The 17,843-nt window shown below is 47.5% G+C and overlaps 1 protein-coding gene across 1 annotated transcript in view; it reads left to right on the top strand.

The window, feature by feature from the left end:
• The window catches only part of CCDC30 (coiled-coil domain containing 30), a 119,641-nt gene extending 102,863 nt beyond the window's left edge, over positions 1–16,778 (top strand). Inside the window, 7 exon segments of the mRNA XM_034753674.1 lie at positions 4,955–5,123; positions 6,819–6,940; positions 9,023–9,164; positions 11,629–11,765; positions 12,157–12,271; positions 13,806–13,873; positions 16,323–16,778. Coding sequence (XP_034609565.1) covers positions 4,955–5,123; positions 6,819–6,940; positions 9,023–9,164; positions 11,629–11,765; positions 12,157–12,271; positions 13,806–13,873; positions 16,323–16,536 — 967 coding nt within the window. The 3' untranslated portion in view covers positions 16,537–16,778.
• Positions 16,779–17,843: the final 1,065 nt, after the last annotated feature.

The following is a 17,843-nucleotide window of genomic DNA, read 5'->3' as shown; positions in this document are numbered from 1 at the left end:
GAGCAGAAGTAAGGGTGGCAATACCATACCATGCCACCCTTACTTCTGTGCTGCTGCCTTCAGAGCTGGGATCCTGGCCAGCAGCCGCCGCTCTCCAGCTGCCCAGCTCTGAAGGCAGCGCCACCGCCAGTGCAGCGCAGAAGTAAGGGTAGCAGTACCACAACCCCCCTACAATAACCTTGTGACACCCCCCCCACACACAACTCCTTTTTGGGTCAGGACCCCTACAATTATAACGCCATAAAATTTGAGATTTAAATAGCTGAAATCATTACATTTATTATTTTTTAAATCCTATGACCATGAAATTGACCAAAATGGACCGTGAATTTGGTAGGGCCCTACCCACAAGGCTGAGCAGCAGAGCAGGCACTCAGATACCATGGTGATGGGCACAGTATAAGAACCTAGAGAGATGGTAGCTAATGTTATCTGTATGTCTGTCTGAACATATTGTTAAGAGAAATGAGAAATAGCATCAGATATAATGTCTGCATTTGTAGCCAGTCGAACATAGCAGGGGTCACTGGCCAAGGGCGTAGCATGCTGAGATTACAGAGAAGTGTGGGTAAGTTAAGGAGGTGGGGACTGGGCTCTAGTCTTGGAAAACGCATGTGTGAATATTCAGCAAGTTAGATGGGACGAAGGGAGGAAAGGACTTGGTGCTGATTGGAATGGCCACAGCAGAGTGTGCCAGGCTGCATAGATAATACAGTGCATTTCACAGCAACAGAGCTGATTGGGGCTGTGGAAATATGTTGAGAGATTTTTGTGAACTCCTAGAGCCTGAGTTGTTCCTTCAAGGACAAGGGGACGCAACCCACAGGGGCAGCTGGATCAGGAGAATCATTTACCCTGGAGGGAAGGCAGGACCGTCAGGGATTCTACCTCATTGCCATGCCATGTTTTCTGCAGCACCTCCGTAGCTTTGGGCGCTAGGATGTCCTCTGTGTGAACTCCACTGCGGAGGCTGCCTGGCAGTGGTGCTGATCTCACCCACTCCCCAGCCACTGCTCTTGGTGGACTTTCTGCCACTAGGGTCCTGTAACCTCAGACTGAATTAGGCCCATAATTCCCCACCCCAGCAACCTTCAACAGCACCTGCCTTCCCCACTGCCCCCCATCGCAGCATTCACCAGGGCGTTCAGTACCAACGGAGAGACACATTGGCTGGGTGATCGGCAATGAAAGAGTTAACAATGTCAACTTCTAAATGGTGGTCAGTTTAACTCCCCCTGAGACTGAGTGGGGCACATCCCACTACATTCCCTGTCCCTGTACAAACTCAGGCAGACATTGCTGCATCAGTCACTGCGGGAAACTTCCCTTAGATTATGCTGCACGGTTCCAAAGCGGGGGAGGGGTTCTACGGCATGTTTGCTTTGGGGAATAGCACAACGGGTAAGGTTAACAAGGTCATTCTGGTCCTGGAGATATTGGCGGTTTCAGGGGGACTCCCTGTACCGATAATGGTGAATGCGGCTAGAACCAAAATATCCCTAGAACCGGAATGAACTTCGGAAGTGCACCTCCTGCAGTGGCTGGGTAGGATCTGCACCTGCTCTCACGTGAGGATGGACTCCGCGCTTGTCTACACTGGGGAATAGCTATTCCGCATTGGTTAATCCATTTTGGAAGCGGAAGAAGAGCGACTCCTCGGGGAGCTAGTGTGGAGAAGCTATTGCATTTTACATTCCCTAGCTTATTTCACAACTAACTTTCCCATGTAGACAAGTCCTAAAATAAGTCTTTCTTTTTCCCATCACAAGGTCTCTGACTCCAGGAATGGCAAAATGTGTAGTGGGCACAACACAAAGAGATGCCCTTAGCATTGGTGACGCTTCCTGGGGTTACCCAAGGTTGGGAAGCACCTTGCTCCCCTCTGTCCTTGCCATGGGGAAGCCCCATCTTTGTCTGCCGGATTCAACTCCGCAACTCCATCAGCCATGGGCAACACACGCCGTTCCCTTTGGGCCTTGCAGGTCCTGCTGTCTCTCTACAGGTTAACGATAGGCACACTCCAACCCCTGAGTCCTCTGAGCATCTCCCTGATGTGTCCAGCCGCTGGTCCACTGGACCCTCACAATATTCACAGATTGGCTGCTTCCAAAGAAAGAATATACTCTAGCTTACCAGGCACCTCCGATCACCACTCCACTTAACACATGGCACTTGCATATGTACAGAGTGAAATAAAGTCTGTTTATTTAACAGAGATATTCAAGTAGTTGCAAGTGGAAGAATGGAAACAAATGGTTACATATAAAATAAAATCCTAGCACACATGTTAGAGCCTAGACTTAATTTACTAGATACTCTTCTGTCTAACCAAGTATTTCTCAGCAACACTTTACAGCCAGGTTGCCTGTGACCCTCCTTTCATGAGACAGACACACTGTCACCTTGCCTCTGAGGTGACGGATTCCATGTGTTTCTTTGGCCCCCAAGATATACCAATCCCATCCTTTGTCTTTATTCATAAACCGCTCACCCCCTGCTGTTGGTTTCATTTTGTAGATTTGCTCTCTTGTAGATTTCTCAATCTCTTCTTTTGCCTGTGGCTCAGTATGCAAATAGGCACACGGTGAGGCATAAAACAGAACACACCAATCATCGCATAGGGCGAGAGGTCTCTGTTACCTCCTGCCTGGAAGGAACGTTTCCAAGGTATAGCACCTCCTGGTGATTTGCCTTAACTCCAAGACCTTAAGAGTAGGGCTGTCAAGCGATTAAAAAATAAATCGCAATTAATCACACGATTAATCGCACTGTTAAACAATATTAGAATATCATTTATTTAAATATTTTTGGACATTTTTCTACATTTTCTAATATATTGATTTCAATTACAACACAGAATACAAAGTGTACATTGCTCACTTTATATTTATTTTTTATTACAAATATTTGCACTTTAAAAAACAAAAGAAATTGTATTTTTCAATTCCCCCATTACAAGTACTGTAGTGCAATCTCTTTATCATGAAAGTTGAATTTATGGGAGATGATGCTGCCAGCTTCCTGTTTACAATGACACCTGAAAGTCAGAACAGGCACTCGCATGGCACTGTTGTAGCCGGCATCGCAAGATATTTATGTGCCAGATGCGCTAAAGATTCATATGTCCCTTCATGCTTCAACCATCATTCCAGAGAACATGTGTCCATGCTGATGACAGGTTCTGCTTGATAACAATCCAAAGCAGCGCAGACCGACGCATGTTCATTTTCATCATCTGAGTCAGATGCCACCAGCAGAATTTTCTTTTTTGGTGGTTCAGGTTCTGTAGTTTCTGCATCAGCGTGTTGCTCTTTTAAGACTTCGGAAAGCATGCGCCACATCTCATCCCTCTCAAATTTTGGAAGGCACTTCAGATTCTTAAACCTTGGGTCGAGTGCTATAGCTATCTTTAGAAATCTCAAATTGGTACCTTCTTTGCATTTTGTCAAATCTGTAGTGAAAGTGATCTTAAAAAGAACAACATGTACTGAGTCATCATCCAAGACTGCTATAACCATGAAATATATGGCAGAATGTGGGTAAAACAGAACAGAAGACATACAGTTCTTCCCCAAGGAGTTCAGTCATTTTTAACGAGCGTCATCAGCATGGAAGCATGTCCTCTGGAATGGTGGCTGAAGCATGAAGGGGCATATGAATGTTTAGCACGTAAATACCTTGCAATGCTGGCTACAGAAGTGCCATGTGAATGCCTTTTTCTCACTTTCAGGTGACATTGTAAATAAGTGGGCAGCATTATCCCCCATAAATGTAAACAAACTTGGATGATTTAGTTGAGGATTGGTCCTGCTTTGAGCAGGAAGTTGGACTAGATGACCTCCCAAGGTCCCTTCCAACCCTGATATTCTATGATTCTATGATTTTTTGTCTTAGCAATTGGCTGAACAAGAAGTAGGACTGAGTGGACTTGTAGGCTCTAAAGTTTTACATTGTTTTGTTTTTGAGTGCAGTTATTTAATAAAAAATCTACATTTGCAAGTTGCACTTTCACAACAAAGAGATTGCACTACAGTACTTGTAGGAGGTGAATTGAAAAATACTATTTCTTTTATCATTTTTACAGTACAAACATTTGTAATAAAAAATAATAAAAAGTGAGCATGTACACTTTGTATTCTATGTTGTAATTGAAATCAATATATTTGAAAATGTAGAAAAAGTCCAAAATATTTAATAAATTTCCATTGCTATTCTATTATTGTTTAACAGTGCGATTAAAGCTGCCATTAATCACGATTAATATGGTTAATCGCAATTAATTTTTTTAAATCAATCATGTAAGTTAACTGCAATTAATTGACAGCCCTACTTAAGAGCATCATTTTCAGGATAGGTACATAAATCCTTAAATATTATCCGTACATACATTTCATACTGGTTATGATGACCAGTGGGCTACTGGCTCTCAGTAGAGATCTCACATGCCAGCCTTCAATGAACTGTTATGCAAATATCCGACCCAGGGATCCCTGTAAAACCCTATGACCCCCCATGCCCTCTGCCAGTTGGCATCAGTGGGTCCCTAGGTCACTGTATTCTTAGCTCATTTCATGTCATTGTCTTTCTGATTCACAGCTCTAATGACTAATGATCTTCAGAGGGGGCTTTGTATTAGTAACTGGCCTGGTCTACACCTCTTTAACCATACCAATGTAGTTAAAAGGGTCCAACTCCCCCAGTGTGGATGCAGTTATACCAGAATAAAGGTGCTTATGCCAGTAAAGCTTATTCCCATGCGGAAAGGAGAACAAACTATGCTGGTATAAGGCGCCTTTATACCAATATAACTGGGTTCATACTAGGGGTTGTTGATATAACTATTTATACTGATACAAAATCTCTGTGGGGACCAGGCCCAGAGTAACTGGGAAACCGTCAGCTCGACTTCTTATCAGCGGTTGCCCATTGTTGCCTCATTGCCATGACGTGCTTTTAGGAAGCTCCTGGAGCAGCATGCGGAGGAGCTGCAGCAACAGCTCAGACACTCGCACGAGACTGAGACTTTGCTGGCCAAGACTCATGCTGAGCTGCAGGTCAGGTTTCAGCAGCAGGAGGCACAACTGCGTATATTAGAGGAGGGGAAAAAAACAGCATTAAATGAGGTAAGTTACACCTGGCTGCTCTGGGGAGGGCTGGTTGGGAAGGGGACAGGTTGGTGGCATAAATGATGCTGCTGTTCTAATGACTAACTTCAATACAGACCATCAAGCTAAGAGTCAGCACTTCCCTGTCAGCTGATAATGCTGCTGTGGAGACTGGAAATGTTTGTGGCCTTGTTATGAAAGATGTGTGTGACTCCGTATCCTCACTCACTTTGTATTGCTACCCACGGGGGGTGAAGGAGTTAATTTCTCCTCTGGGACAGGCGACTAGGGGATGGGGATGTTGGTGTCACGTGGGCTTGCCTGGGTTGGTATGAATGAACTATCAAGAACTGTCCCCATACGGATGAATTTGCCTTGGGAGATACAATGGAGGACCAAAGACTGGACATTAACTTTTAATGGCTGGGAGCTGTAGGAAGCAGGACGTGTGAACACGGCGCGGCTGCAGCTGGGGACAAGAGGCTTGGTATGAGCAGACTGGGATAGAAGATTGCAGCTGCCCAGGGTAGAGGGGAAAGAAACAGAGAGAGATGAAATCCAGGAGGCTTTGGACAGCAGGGGCAGGTAATTCCGCCAGCATGGGCTCTCAGTGAAGTTTTCCTTTTCCACGCTAACCTAAGGACCCTTTAGTACCGTGCTCTAGTGGTGTTCTAGTTGACTGGTAAATGCTGGTTTGTTCTGAATAGGTTGTCCTGCTTTGCTAGAAATCCCCGCTGGTTGTCTTGCTCCCCAGTGAAGTCTCCACCAGGAGTCAACGCTCATTTGGACCCACTAAAGAGCCACAGTGAGAACAGAGGCGCTGGAGCCAGAGGGCTCAGTCTTGGAGCAGTGGAGTTGCAGGGCCCGTGCCCAAAACTTGATAACACAGGGTCAAATCCTGAGAGGTTCTGAGCTCCTGCAGCTCCCACTGATTTCAACAGGGATTCCAGGTGTTCAGCATCTCTTAGGGGCCTGGATTAGAATATGAGTAATGTGAAAACAGAGGGAGCTCTCTGTGGTCCCCTCCACAACACCATCCCACCCCCCTTGTTAATGCCTGGGCTACACTTAAAAATTAGCTCCACCTAGCTGCATCGCTCAGGGCTGTGAAAAAGTCATACCCTGAGCGCTGTAGTGAGACTGACCTAACCCCTGGTGTAGATGCAGGTAGGCAAATGGAAGAGTGCTTCCATTAACCTAGCTACTGCCTCCTGGAGAGGTGGCGTAATTGCATCCACAGAAAACCCCCTTCCGTTTGTGTAGGAAGCATCTACACTGCAACACTGCAGCTGTGCCATTGTATCATAGACAAGGCCTAAAGCTTATTGTGAATAGAGCTACGTGGGAGGGTTGGGTGGGGGCAGAAGGATGGAACAGGAGAAGGCAGCCCCTTTCCTTTCAGAACATGGGGCCTTTTGCACAGCAATCCATGTGGGAGACAATACACCTGGGAGCTGTGTCCCTTCACTCTGTGTCCCTCCCAGGAGCAACAGGGAGATCCACATTCTTCCAACTTAGCTAGGAAGAGGCAGACTCCTCCTGTGGCAAGAGCAGGATAGACTAGATATGATTGTTCCTTTGTCTGGTTACTGGGGCAAAAAGGAGGCTTTATGACAGAGAAGCTGTTGAACCGGGAGCACAAGGATTGAAAGGACATTTTCAGTCCCTACATTTTTTTAAAGAGAAATTCTAAAACATGCATCTGTTTTTCAGCATCTCCATTGTCAAAAAACCAATCAGAACCTTTCAGAGCAGCTGTCACTGTTGCAGCAAGAGAAGGAAACCCTCCACGAGGAATATGATCGTCTCCTGAAGCAGCTCGATATCTACGTCAGGTACTTACCAAAGCAGCAGGGGCCACGGAGGAATGAGGTTGCACTGCATCTGCTCTTTGTGTCCCTGTTGTGACAGTGGAGTGGCTTATAGTGTAAACTTTGGTCTCCCATGTAAAATCCAGTCAGCACTGAGAGATCTGCTTTCAGTTGACATCTTCAAAGAGAATCAGGTGGAGTAAATGTCCCACTTCTGCAGCTCCTTCATTCTGTGTTGTTCCATTCAGGAGCTGAGGGTGGGGCAGGGCACAGGCACCACGTGAGCAGGTGCACACAGCACTGGTGCTGCAGGACCTGCACTGGCTGTAGAGCTCTTCAGACATTTTTCATCCAAACGTTTTTTGACGGAAAAGTCTTTTACAATCAGATTTGAACCAGACTCACCAAACATTTCAGTTTCAAACAAGTTCACAATATTTGAGGTATTTGATTTTGGTTGAAATGTTTTGATTTTTTGAAAAACTTTGAAACAAAATTTTGAATTGTTTCCAGAATGTCGTTTTGTTTCTCTCGTGTTTTTACTCCTCCCCCTGTTTCTTTCTGAGCAACTGTAATTGTCTGCCTGTTGGTTTCCAAGTGGAGTTGAACGTACTAGTTTTGACCTATACAGCCTACAATGGCTTGTGTCCTGTCTTCCTGAGAGACACCTCTCTGGGCCAGCCTGCCACAGCAGACGCACCGCTGGCATTAAAGAGAGTTACCAGTACGTCTTCTCCATGAGGCAATCTTTGCTTTGGAGCTAGCGCCCTCATTACATCCAAAATGGCCTAATGTGTTGACCTTAAAAGCCCATCTACTTGACAGGGCATTTGGAGAAGTGGGTGGTGTGGGATGGGGGATGTTCTGCTGATTTGATTTCGTGGCTGTGAGCTGATTTATTGTGTTGTGTTGTGATGTTGGGTGGTTATTTTCCAGCAGCTGGTTGTCAGGGCACTTACAGTCTGTATGTGGGCATGTTTCTGGAGTTCAATCTGCACCAATAAGTGAATAAATTGATGAAGATTTTAAGCAGCAAGGAAGGAGACGCTCTGACTGATTATCCTGGGAACGGAGGGGTGAACGCAGAGTGCGGAGTTCACTGCCGCATTACCCCAGTGTTCTGCCAGTGTCACGCCACAGGTTCCAGGGATTGCAGTGCAGTAAGACCAAGTAGGGAGGAACTGAGCCTGGCATCTACAGAACCAAAGCTGAGAAAGGGAAGATAGAAGTGGTTGAAGCCTCATCCCAGGTTTATTCACTAGACAGGCTGGGATTGCTGTGTGTCCTGGTCTCCTGGGGAAGGATTGGATCGGACCCTTCTAGGAGCCAACTTGTGGAAAGCTGGACCCTGCTTCAGAAACTGCTTTCTGATTGGCTGAAGTTGTAGCTTATTTAAAAACAAACAAAAACCAAGGTGGGCAGACCCAGACGTGAGGTACAGAGACAAGAGCCTTGTTACTGTGGTTTGGATTTTGGATTCGTGGCCAATAGGAAGATGAAAAGTTTGTGGGCTCATCTCTCAACAGTCATGCTCCCCACCTTAGGGTGCAGACAGTTCCCGAGGCCGGCAGGCTTCTGTCTGAGCTAACAGAGCTCAGAGGGCTCTGAACTGGGCCCAGAGGTTGGTACCGCTTCTGGGGCACATTCAAAGGCTGGCTTTGAATGGGGGAAGTTGGAACCATTTCAGAGAAACGACAGTATCCGTCAGTTAGGCTGGTCACTCAGCATTTGGACTGGCTACATTGACCCCACAGCAGATCCACTGGCTGTATTGTTCCGCCTGGGTAACATTCTCCTTCCTCTGACCCGGGCCGGGATTGTACAGATTCCATGTGGCAATCTGAGCAAGTGCTAGGCATCTGGTGTATTGTTCTTCGTGTAAAAAACCAGTCAAGCATTTTAATAGGCTACTATTTATAGAATAGAATCTCAGGGTTGGAAGGGACCTCAGGAGGTCATCTAGTCCAACCCCCTGCTCAAAGCAGGACCAACCCCCAGAAAGATTTTTACCCCAGATCCCTAAATGGCCCCTCAAGGATTGAACTCTCAACCTGGGGTTTAGCAGGCCAATGCTCAAACCACTGAGCTCTCCCTCTCCTTTCGCAGGAAACACAATGAGCGGCAACTCCGCCATAAAGCCAAGCTCCGCAGAGCCAAGGAGACGTTTGTTCATGAAGTGAAGCAAAGAGATGTGAGGATTAAACAGCTTGAAAGTGAAATTGTGCTGTCCAGGAGCCAGACGGGAAAGGTGAGGAAGCAGATGACAGAGCTTTCCAGTGGGGTCAGGGCCAGCGCAGCAAGCAGGTGCTTGGGGTGGCCAATGGAAAGGGGCGGCACGTCCGGCTCTTCAGCAGCAATTCGGCGGCGGGTCCCTCGGTCCCTCTCGGAGGGAAGGACCTGCTGCCGAATTGCCGCCGAAGAATGAAGCGGCGCGGTGGAGCTGCCACCGATCACGATCGGGCTTTTTTTTTTTTCCCACCGCTTAGGGTGGCAAAAACCCTAGAGCCGGCCCTGACTGGGGGGCTGCTGCTCCAGGAAGGTCCCAAAGTGGAAGCTGCCCTAGCAGGGGCACTGGCATGCACGCCTTAGGAACTTAGCATGGCCCAGCTGTTCGGATGGAGGCTTAGCTCACGTCGCACAGAACCCCCAAGGCAGGCGTTGTGTGTGTGCTTCAGGAATCTGGGAGCCAGCATGGGGAGCTAAGAGCTCAGCAGAGCCCGTACCGTATAAACCATGTGAATAACTAGACAAAGGCTCCAGTCCTCACTGAGAGAAACAGGTTCACACAAAGGGATTGTCTAGACCAAGCTTGTTCGGCATTATGATGAGCCAGAAAAAGGACAATATTCGGGAAGTGAAGTCACCTCGTGTTTGAACCACCTGCCCAGGGCTTAATATGTAATGAAAGAGGTGCCGGGATTCAAGCAATTTCTTTACATCCATAACTGGCCTGCCAAGCCCAGGGGTGCCGGGCTCTGACCTGCCAGGCCCGGAAGTGCCGGGGCTCTGAACTGCCAGGCCCAGAGGTGCCGGGGCTCTGACCTGCCCGGCCCAGAGGTGCCGGGGCTCTGAACTGCCCGGCCCAGAGGTGCTGGGGCTCTGAACTGCTTGACCCAGAGGTGCCGGGGCTCTGACCTGCCAGGCCCACAGGTGCCGGGGCTCTGAACTGCCAGGGCTCTGACCTGCCAAGCCCGGAAGTGCCGGGGCTCTGAACTGCCGGGCCCAGAGGTGCCAGGCTCTGACTTGCCGGGCCCAGAGGTGCCGGGGCTCTGACCTGCCAGGCCCAGAGGTGCCGGGGCTCTGACCTGCCAGGCCCAGAGGTGCCGGGGCTCAGCCCTGGCACAAATTAAGCCCTGCTCCAACCTCCCAAGCCCTTTGCTGCTGCATTTGCCTCAGACTTTCCAGAAAAGCCCTACGCTGCCATCCAATCCAACACTAAATGTCAGACAGATCAGTTCAGTGTGGATAAAGTCGGGGAGGTGAAAATCAGGCTAATCGAGCCATGCTTGTGTAAGAGAGAGACAAGCATCTCTCGGTGGTTAGGTTCCAAGGAGACAGAGGCTTCCTGGGTACCACAGATTAGTGGTTCCCTGTCTGGTTTTGGAGGAGCCCACAGTCAGTGGCTTGGCAGGTTGGTGACCCCCACCATGTCATGCCATACCTTAATACAGTCGCCATCATCTCGCTTTCTTTCCACTGTTTTTCTCCATCTTTTCTGTCTCTGTGCTCCCTTTATTCTTTCTTTGTGCTTTGGAATCCTTCCCTGTTGCCCATTTCCCCGGCAGGCCAAGCGCCGCTGGAGAGAGCTCAGTAGGGCAAGGCTGCATGCGCTCTGTCAGTGGAGCATAGTGTGGTGAGAGCGGAGCAGCACCCAAAGCTTGCAGCCCCCGGCCCAGCTGAGCACGAGGGGCTGCTGCAGGAGTCGGGGGGAGTGATTTCTAAGATTGGTTTAGTGAGGTGGGACAGATGTAGATTGAGCAGCTTTCTCTTCCCCCTCCTACCCGCTCCTCTGGGTGCCTCTTGTGCCGTCAGTTCGCCTGAGGCACCCACCCACCTTAGGAAACAGACCTCAGAGGAGGTTCCATTTCCAAATTCTCTAACATACAGGGTCACCCTAGTTTCTGGCGTACCTGCCTCCACTGAGCACGCTGCAGTTGCACCAGGAACGGGTTTGGCCTGTCACATTAATTGGTGTATTTTGTGGAGTAGAAATCCTTTATTTGAAGGGAATGCAATTCCCCAATATTTAACAAACCCAAACTGCCCAAGTGCAGAGAACCTTCCCTTGTGGTGGGCCTGCCAGGGGAGGGCAGTGGTGATTTTACCGTGACTGCTGCTGCCCAGTAGCTCACTGGTGCCTGGCCACAGTAGAAGTTCCTGGAATACCCAATGTTACTTATTGAGACTGAGGTTTTCTGAATTAATTTGCTCTTTTCTGCAAAAACACAGGTGCCTTGGGGAGAACTCTGTGATTGGGAAATGAGTGGGATTGTCTCACGTCTGCTTCTGATGGTGTCAAACATTCTTTCCACCTGTCCATCTGAAATGCCATTGGAAGAGTGTGACTACAAGACCCTTTCCAGGCCACATAACATCAAAGACAATACGTATTTTATAATCAGACCCCGGATGGTGACCTCCTTTATACAGCACTTCGAGATCTGTGGATGCTATATCAAAGCTATTGTTTCATGCTGTTTTCTTAACCACAGGAACATGCATTGATCAGACAGATCACCACGGAGAATGAGAATTTGCTCCAAGAGAAAAGAGAACTCTTACAGCAGCTTAATGAACAGGAAGAAGTTGGACGGAACAACAAATGGATCATTTCCACAATCCAGAACAGGTAGCCATCAATGCTGTTACCGAGTGCGCTCCTGGGCCAGAGTTCAAAGTTAGCCCTTTCCGCCAAACTGCGTTCTCCAGTTCTGTGCCAGCGTCACGCCGATGAAATCCTCGTTCTGTGCATGGAGTAAAACTAGGGTAGCTGCTCCTCATGCCTAAAGGATGTAGGCAGGCCACTTCACGGGAATAGCTGCTTTCAAATGGCCCTGGCGCTGTATGGAACATGATTCGGTGTAGAACTGCAGGGACAATATGTTTGAAGGGTTTAAAGGGTTGTTTGAGTTTCTCAGCAGAGAGGTTGAGAGGAAATGCCCCTTTGAACACAGAAAATGGTAAGGGTGAAGATTCATGTGCAGAAAATAAACTGTGCCCTTTCTCTGTGACCTTCTCAGAGTGCAGTTCCTGGATGAAGAAAACAAGCGACTCCAGGAAAGCACCCTGCAACTTTCCAGTCAGGTTGGCGTTCTGGAACGTACTCTGAGGAACATCCAGACCCACAGCTTAGAGGTGAGACGTGCTGCCTTTCTCTGTAAAATGGGCACATCTGAGGAATTTCACCCTAGTCCCTACCAATGTACCTCAGCTTTAACCTCCTCTAGACACCACAGGAATTTTTGGTATATATGTCCGTACAGGACCAGACTTTCCAAAGTGAGTAGTACCCACTGTTAAAACCGCCAGAAGGGGAGGTGTATTATTAGTGCCCAGTCACCTAGGCATTGGACTGAGCCCCACCAACTCGTTTCATAAATGACACCCCCCACGGATTGGCTGGTAATGTCACCCTTGATTAGCTGAATTGGAGCCAGTGCAAGGCTTCGTGGCTCATTTCCAGTCTGCTGAGCCAGCCAGTGCCCTCATCTGTTGTGTTATTAGGCCACATGTCATTGTGACAAAGGCGTCACTCTTTCTTACCTTTGTTCTTTTTTGTTTTTCAGTCATTAAAAATATCCCAATGACGTGTAAGGTCGGGAACCAGGAAAACTTTTTAAAAAGTGGGTAATTTTAGATATTTTACACAAATGACCCCAAAATGTCAAACATGGGGAGCCTAAATCCCTACTTTGGCACCTGAAGAGGTGTCGTGATTTGCAAAGGTGCTGAGCACTCCCATTTCCCATTGCATGGGCTCAGGACCTCTGAGAATCAAGCCATTTATTTGACTGGGATTTTCACAGTTTAAATTAAATAGGAATTGAGTGCGTAACTCCCTTAGAGACCTTTGAAAATCACAGCCTAAGGGCCTAAATATATCTGAAGCCATGTCTACACGACAGAGCCTGTACCAGCATAGCCTCCGAGTGTAGATGCAGCACAGGCTGACACAGGAGTTCTTCTGCCAACATAGCTACACCACCTCCCCAGACGGTTAGCCAGGTTGACAGACGTTGGCATAGCAGTGCCTCCATTGGAGGTTTTGCCACCATAGCTACATCAGGACGGGGTGTGATTGTTTTTCATATTCCTAATAGACATAGCCCTGCCACCATAACTTTGGAGTGTGGAGCAGCCTGAGTCTAGGCAACCAAATTTGAAAATGCTGGTCCCAGTGTGTGATACAGTGGCTAAAAGGGAGAATAACAGATGTGTTTATAATAATAAGTCTGCTCCCCCAGGTCCCATGTGCTTATGAAAGAAGAATATATAATATAATTTGTTAGGATTTTCAACTACAAATGGCTACCTTTACTGGAGCAGATCCATTCAATGGAAATAACTTTTCCTGAATTATTTGCATATGTTTTTTTTCATCCTCTAGGAGTTATGCTCATGCCCTTGCATTGAACTGTTGTTAGAAAAACCCATCATATAAATAACATCCCTCACATGCCACCGACACACGCAAAACATATGGTCCCTTGAGGTGTTTCATCTCTTTGGAATTCTCTGCGTCTGTGATTCCATGTGTTCGCTCTATAAATGTTATATTAAAACCTTCTTTTTCTCTCTAGTTTGCGAATGACACACTTGCAAGCATTGATTGCCTAGAGCATCCTTCCTACCTTGGATTTGTTGTTTATTTTTCTGGTTCTCTTTCTAGGACTTCAGGAGCATTGGCTTCTCTGAATGCCAGCTGCTAAGTAAGATGTTGCCACGTCCAAACATAAGGTATTATAAGTAAAAACATGCAGGCAGTGTGTCTATTTACTAATAGTGAGACTTATCATAGAATATCAGGGTTGGAAGTGACCTCAGAAGGTATCTAGTCCAACCCCCTTCTCAAAGTAGGACCAATCCCCAGACAGATTTTTGCCCCAGATCCCTAAATGGCCCCCTCAAGGATTGAGCTCACAACCCTGGGTTTAGCAGGCCAATGCTCAAACCACTGAGCTAGCCCTCCCCCCAAGTGTCTGAGGAGAGTGAAGCTGTGAATTCTTGTTTTCCAAACACATGCTCCACCCTTTCTTTTATTTGGAGATGTGTTTTAGTCATGCTGTGGGGAAAACGATTATATAAAAGCACATGGTACAGAGAAGAAAAATTCCAGAAATACATTTTCCAGCTCCTCATGATTTATGGGTGGTAGTTTAAGTAATAACATAATCATAGAAGACTAAAGATGCACTGCCAGCTATGTACACAATGGAGTTTCAAAATCTTTATCCCTTGGCCCATGCATGCACCATTCTTTTGAAGAGATACTGAAATAAATAATAAAATAATTTGAATGAAACCAGAAGACAGCTGGTCTGTGCCACCTAAGCTCACATTTAAATCACTAAGTGTAATACTGATTGTTAACATTCCTCAGTTGTTATAGTTTTCTTTGCCAAGCTCAGGAGTACATGGTGCAAATGGATGTCACTGGATTCTGTTGAGCTGAGGGGTGAAAACGTTTCGCTGTTACTCTCATGTCCCACAGGTGGTGCTAAAATGTAGGGTTCTTTTTCATCATCTCGGGGCTAATGTCTCCATAACCATACATGGGAGTGAACCTTCTCCTGTAGTGCTAAGCGTCATTTCCTAAACAGTCTGAAAGACAGCCACAAAACAGAGTTTTCAGAACAGATTTCAGCAAACTCTTTGCATGCTTGGGTTCTTCTTCATTAGAAGATTTTAGGCCTTTCCCCACAATTCTATAAGCCTCTCTGTCCTGTCAGTAGATCATAATAACCATTAGTCCCATTTTCACAACTCTTCTTCAAGGGACTTGATAACTTGCAAAACTGTTTGCAATGAAACTTCAAAAAAAGCCCTCTGTCCGTGCCTTAGGAGACAGAGGGACTAAGAAACCCTTGCAAAGCGATTCCCGTGCTTGTCCCCCAGCATCCCAGTCTCTAATACGTGTCTTATGGTCTCTGGATCTTTGGAAGCCCCTCCTACAATGGGCAGGCTGTCTCCCATGCTAAGGGGAAGCCCCACTCTCCCCGTTTGGTGGGTCTACTCATACACACAGAGAAACCCTGCCCATTGGGGGAGTGCTTCCCCCAGGCCATTGTTATAAAAGATAGGGCCAGTGCTTTGCCAGCTCAGTCTATATAACAGACCATGCCCCTGTGGGTATGGGAAGGGCAATGACCTTCTCTTGAAGATCCTGGTACCTAACCTGGAGGATCATGGGCCATTGGCCTGCCCAAAATTTGAAATTGGATTCTGGCTACAGCCCTCCCTCAAAGACATGGTTGGAATAACTATGGTGGGAGCCATTGGGTCACAGGAGCTTGTAGGGGGGTACTTATGGGGGGAGCCTTGGAGGCACTGTGGGTTAGGAGGAGCCAAGGGAGCGAGGGAAATAGGAGTCTATCCCAGTTATGGGGAGCAGCCATCTAGAGAGCTGGGCGGCTTGGGGCTTGCCTCCAGTTGAGTTGGGGGACAGTGGGTTATGGGGGAACGTAGGTGATTTGGAGAGGCATGAGGATTGAGTGAGGTGTGGCAGGACCCAGAACTTGGTGCCCGGCTCATGTTGATCAAGGTGCTATGGGACTGAGTGGGAAGAGAAAGTTTTGCTTCTGCTGTTTAGCAGGGCTGGGGGTCGCAGGGCAGCCGCACATTGACTTAGGTTACGGAGGGGTTTTGCCATAAACATTAGCAAACATGTTCTGGGCAAGACAGTGTAGGAGTAAAGCAACTTGACAAATCTTATCAGCGCTGCACTGTAAATATGCAACAGCAATGGACATTTCTGAACACAAGTTTAATCACATTTTACTGACTTCTTTCCCAAATTAAGTTTTCCAAAAACAGCTCCAAAACTTTTATTTTTAAATTAAAAACCACCTGTTTGTGACACAAATTGCCCTGTTCCTTTAAAGCCTGGCCTTACTGGCAAGAGCACCTGTTGGGAAGGAGGGGACATGTAGAGAAAGGAAGGATAGTCCAGTCAGTAGGGCACTAGTCTAGGATTTGGGTTCAAGTCCCTGCTGTGCCACAGACTTCCTGTGTGATGTCTCTCAGCCTCTCCCCCAGCTGTAATTGGGAGATAATAGCACTGCCATGTCCACAAGGTGTGTGAGGACAAAAGGATTGTGAGGCATTTAGACACTACAGTACTGGAGGCCAGGTGACTGCCGTAGGCAGATGTTGGCAAAGTGAATTAGTGATGGAAATTCTTTTTCAGCTTCTCAGCAACAGGGCTGCCAAACTCCCTTGGCATTCTGAGAGCCATCCAAGATGTCAAGCCTGAAGAAGGAACCGAGACCCCAAAGTCCCTGTTTTCCTTATCACCTTCTCAGCCTTCTGAGATTGGTTACTTAAATGTGGCTTCACCTGGAGACACCACAAACTTCCCAACGCAGCCCCAGAGTCCAAGCTTCGGCTGCGATAGCGTCTAAGAGGGACTCCAAGGAGCTGCTCTCTGATTGGACTGTGGCTGTTGGCTTCCTGTTGCAGTGGACCACGCGTCCAGCCAGATCAGTATGTGTCCAATAACTCGTTCAATGAATTTGGTGAGTTTTCTCAGCTGTTATTTGACAGCTGTTGTGTCAATCACTTGCCCAGCTCTAGCATCTCATACCAGATCGCCCTGTAATTTTTACATTCACAGATTTAATTCATTAAAAGGTTTTTTTAAAAAGGGTGTTTGTCATTTGGTCTCTAGATCACACAAAGAGTTGACACGTTCACAGGCCAGGGCCCTGATCCTGCCTCTGCACAGGTCCATGATGCCAGGGCCAGATTAAACTTTTGTGGGCCTGACGCCAAACATATTTGTGAGCCCTCATCAGGGCCGGCTCCAGCTTTTCTGCTGCCCCAAGCGGAAGAAAAAAAAAAAAAAAAAGACGAGCAGTGGCATTTCGGCGGCACCTCAATCGTGCCGCTTCTTCGGCGGCACTTCGGCAGCGGGTCCCCCTCTCTTCCTCTTCGGCGGCAGCTCAAAGAGGAAGAGAGGGAATGAGGGACCTGGCCCCCAAATTGCCACCAAAGACCTGGACGTGCCGCCCCGATACCAGACGGTCTGCTGCCCCTTTGTATTGGCCACCCCAAGCACCTGCTTCCTTACCTGGTGCCTGGAGCCGGCCCTGGCCCTCATGTAGTTCTTATGGACCCCTTCCGAGTGTGGGCCCAGCGCGACGGCGCCATAGTAAACCTGGTACTGCTGGGATGGGGATGAAAACATTTATTCATAAACAAAATAAGATATTTGAAGCCATACTTGATTGAAACCTCCACTCAGCGCATAGAGAACAAACTGGGCTAACATCAATATACCCAGAATACTTGAATTTGGTTTACTTATGTGGGAGGGGGTTCTTTGTTAGTTTTGTCTTTTTTGTTAAAACACTCAGGGCCTGCTTCTGGCCCTGAACACAAGTGTTAACTAGCACATTTATGAGCCATATTAAGCCCCGATGTCCCACTCAGTGGAGTTGCACCTGCATCTCCCCTCCACCCACAGTTATGTTTCATAAATACAACTTTGAAAGCTGGATTTTTCTACTTTGGTACAATAATGTTTACAAAATTTAAGTTACTAGGGTGGAATGCGGGGAGGAAAACTGCTGGTGCCCATCTTTTGCTGGGAGAAAAGGCCACTGAGAGACACACATACACTTTATCACAAAGGCTACCACAATCCAGCCTCAAGCCTCTATACCAACCTTCACACCTGGGCTCTCCCCCCCCCCCCCCCCCCCCCCCC

The sequence above is a fragment of the Trachemys scripta genome, chromosome 19 (genome assembly GCF_013100865.1).
Source record: "Trachemys scripta elegans isolate TJP31775 chromosome 19, CAS_Tse_1.0, whole genome shotgun sequence".
Lineage (NCBI taxonomy): Eukaryota > Metazoa > Chordata > Testudines > Emydidae > Trachemys > Trachemys scripta.
This window is presented reverse-complemented; position numbering and strand designations above follow the sequence as displayed.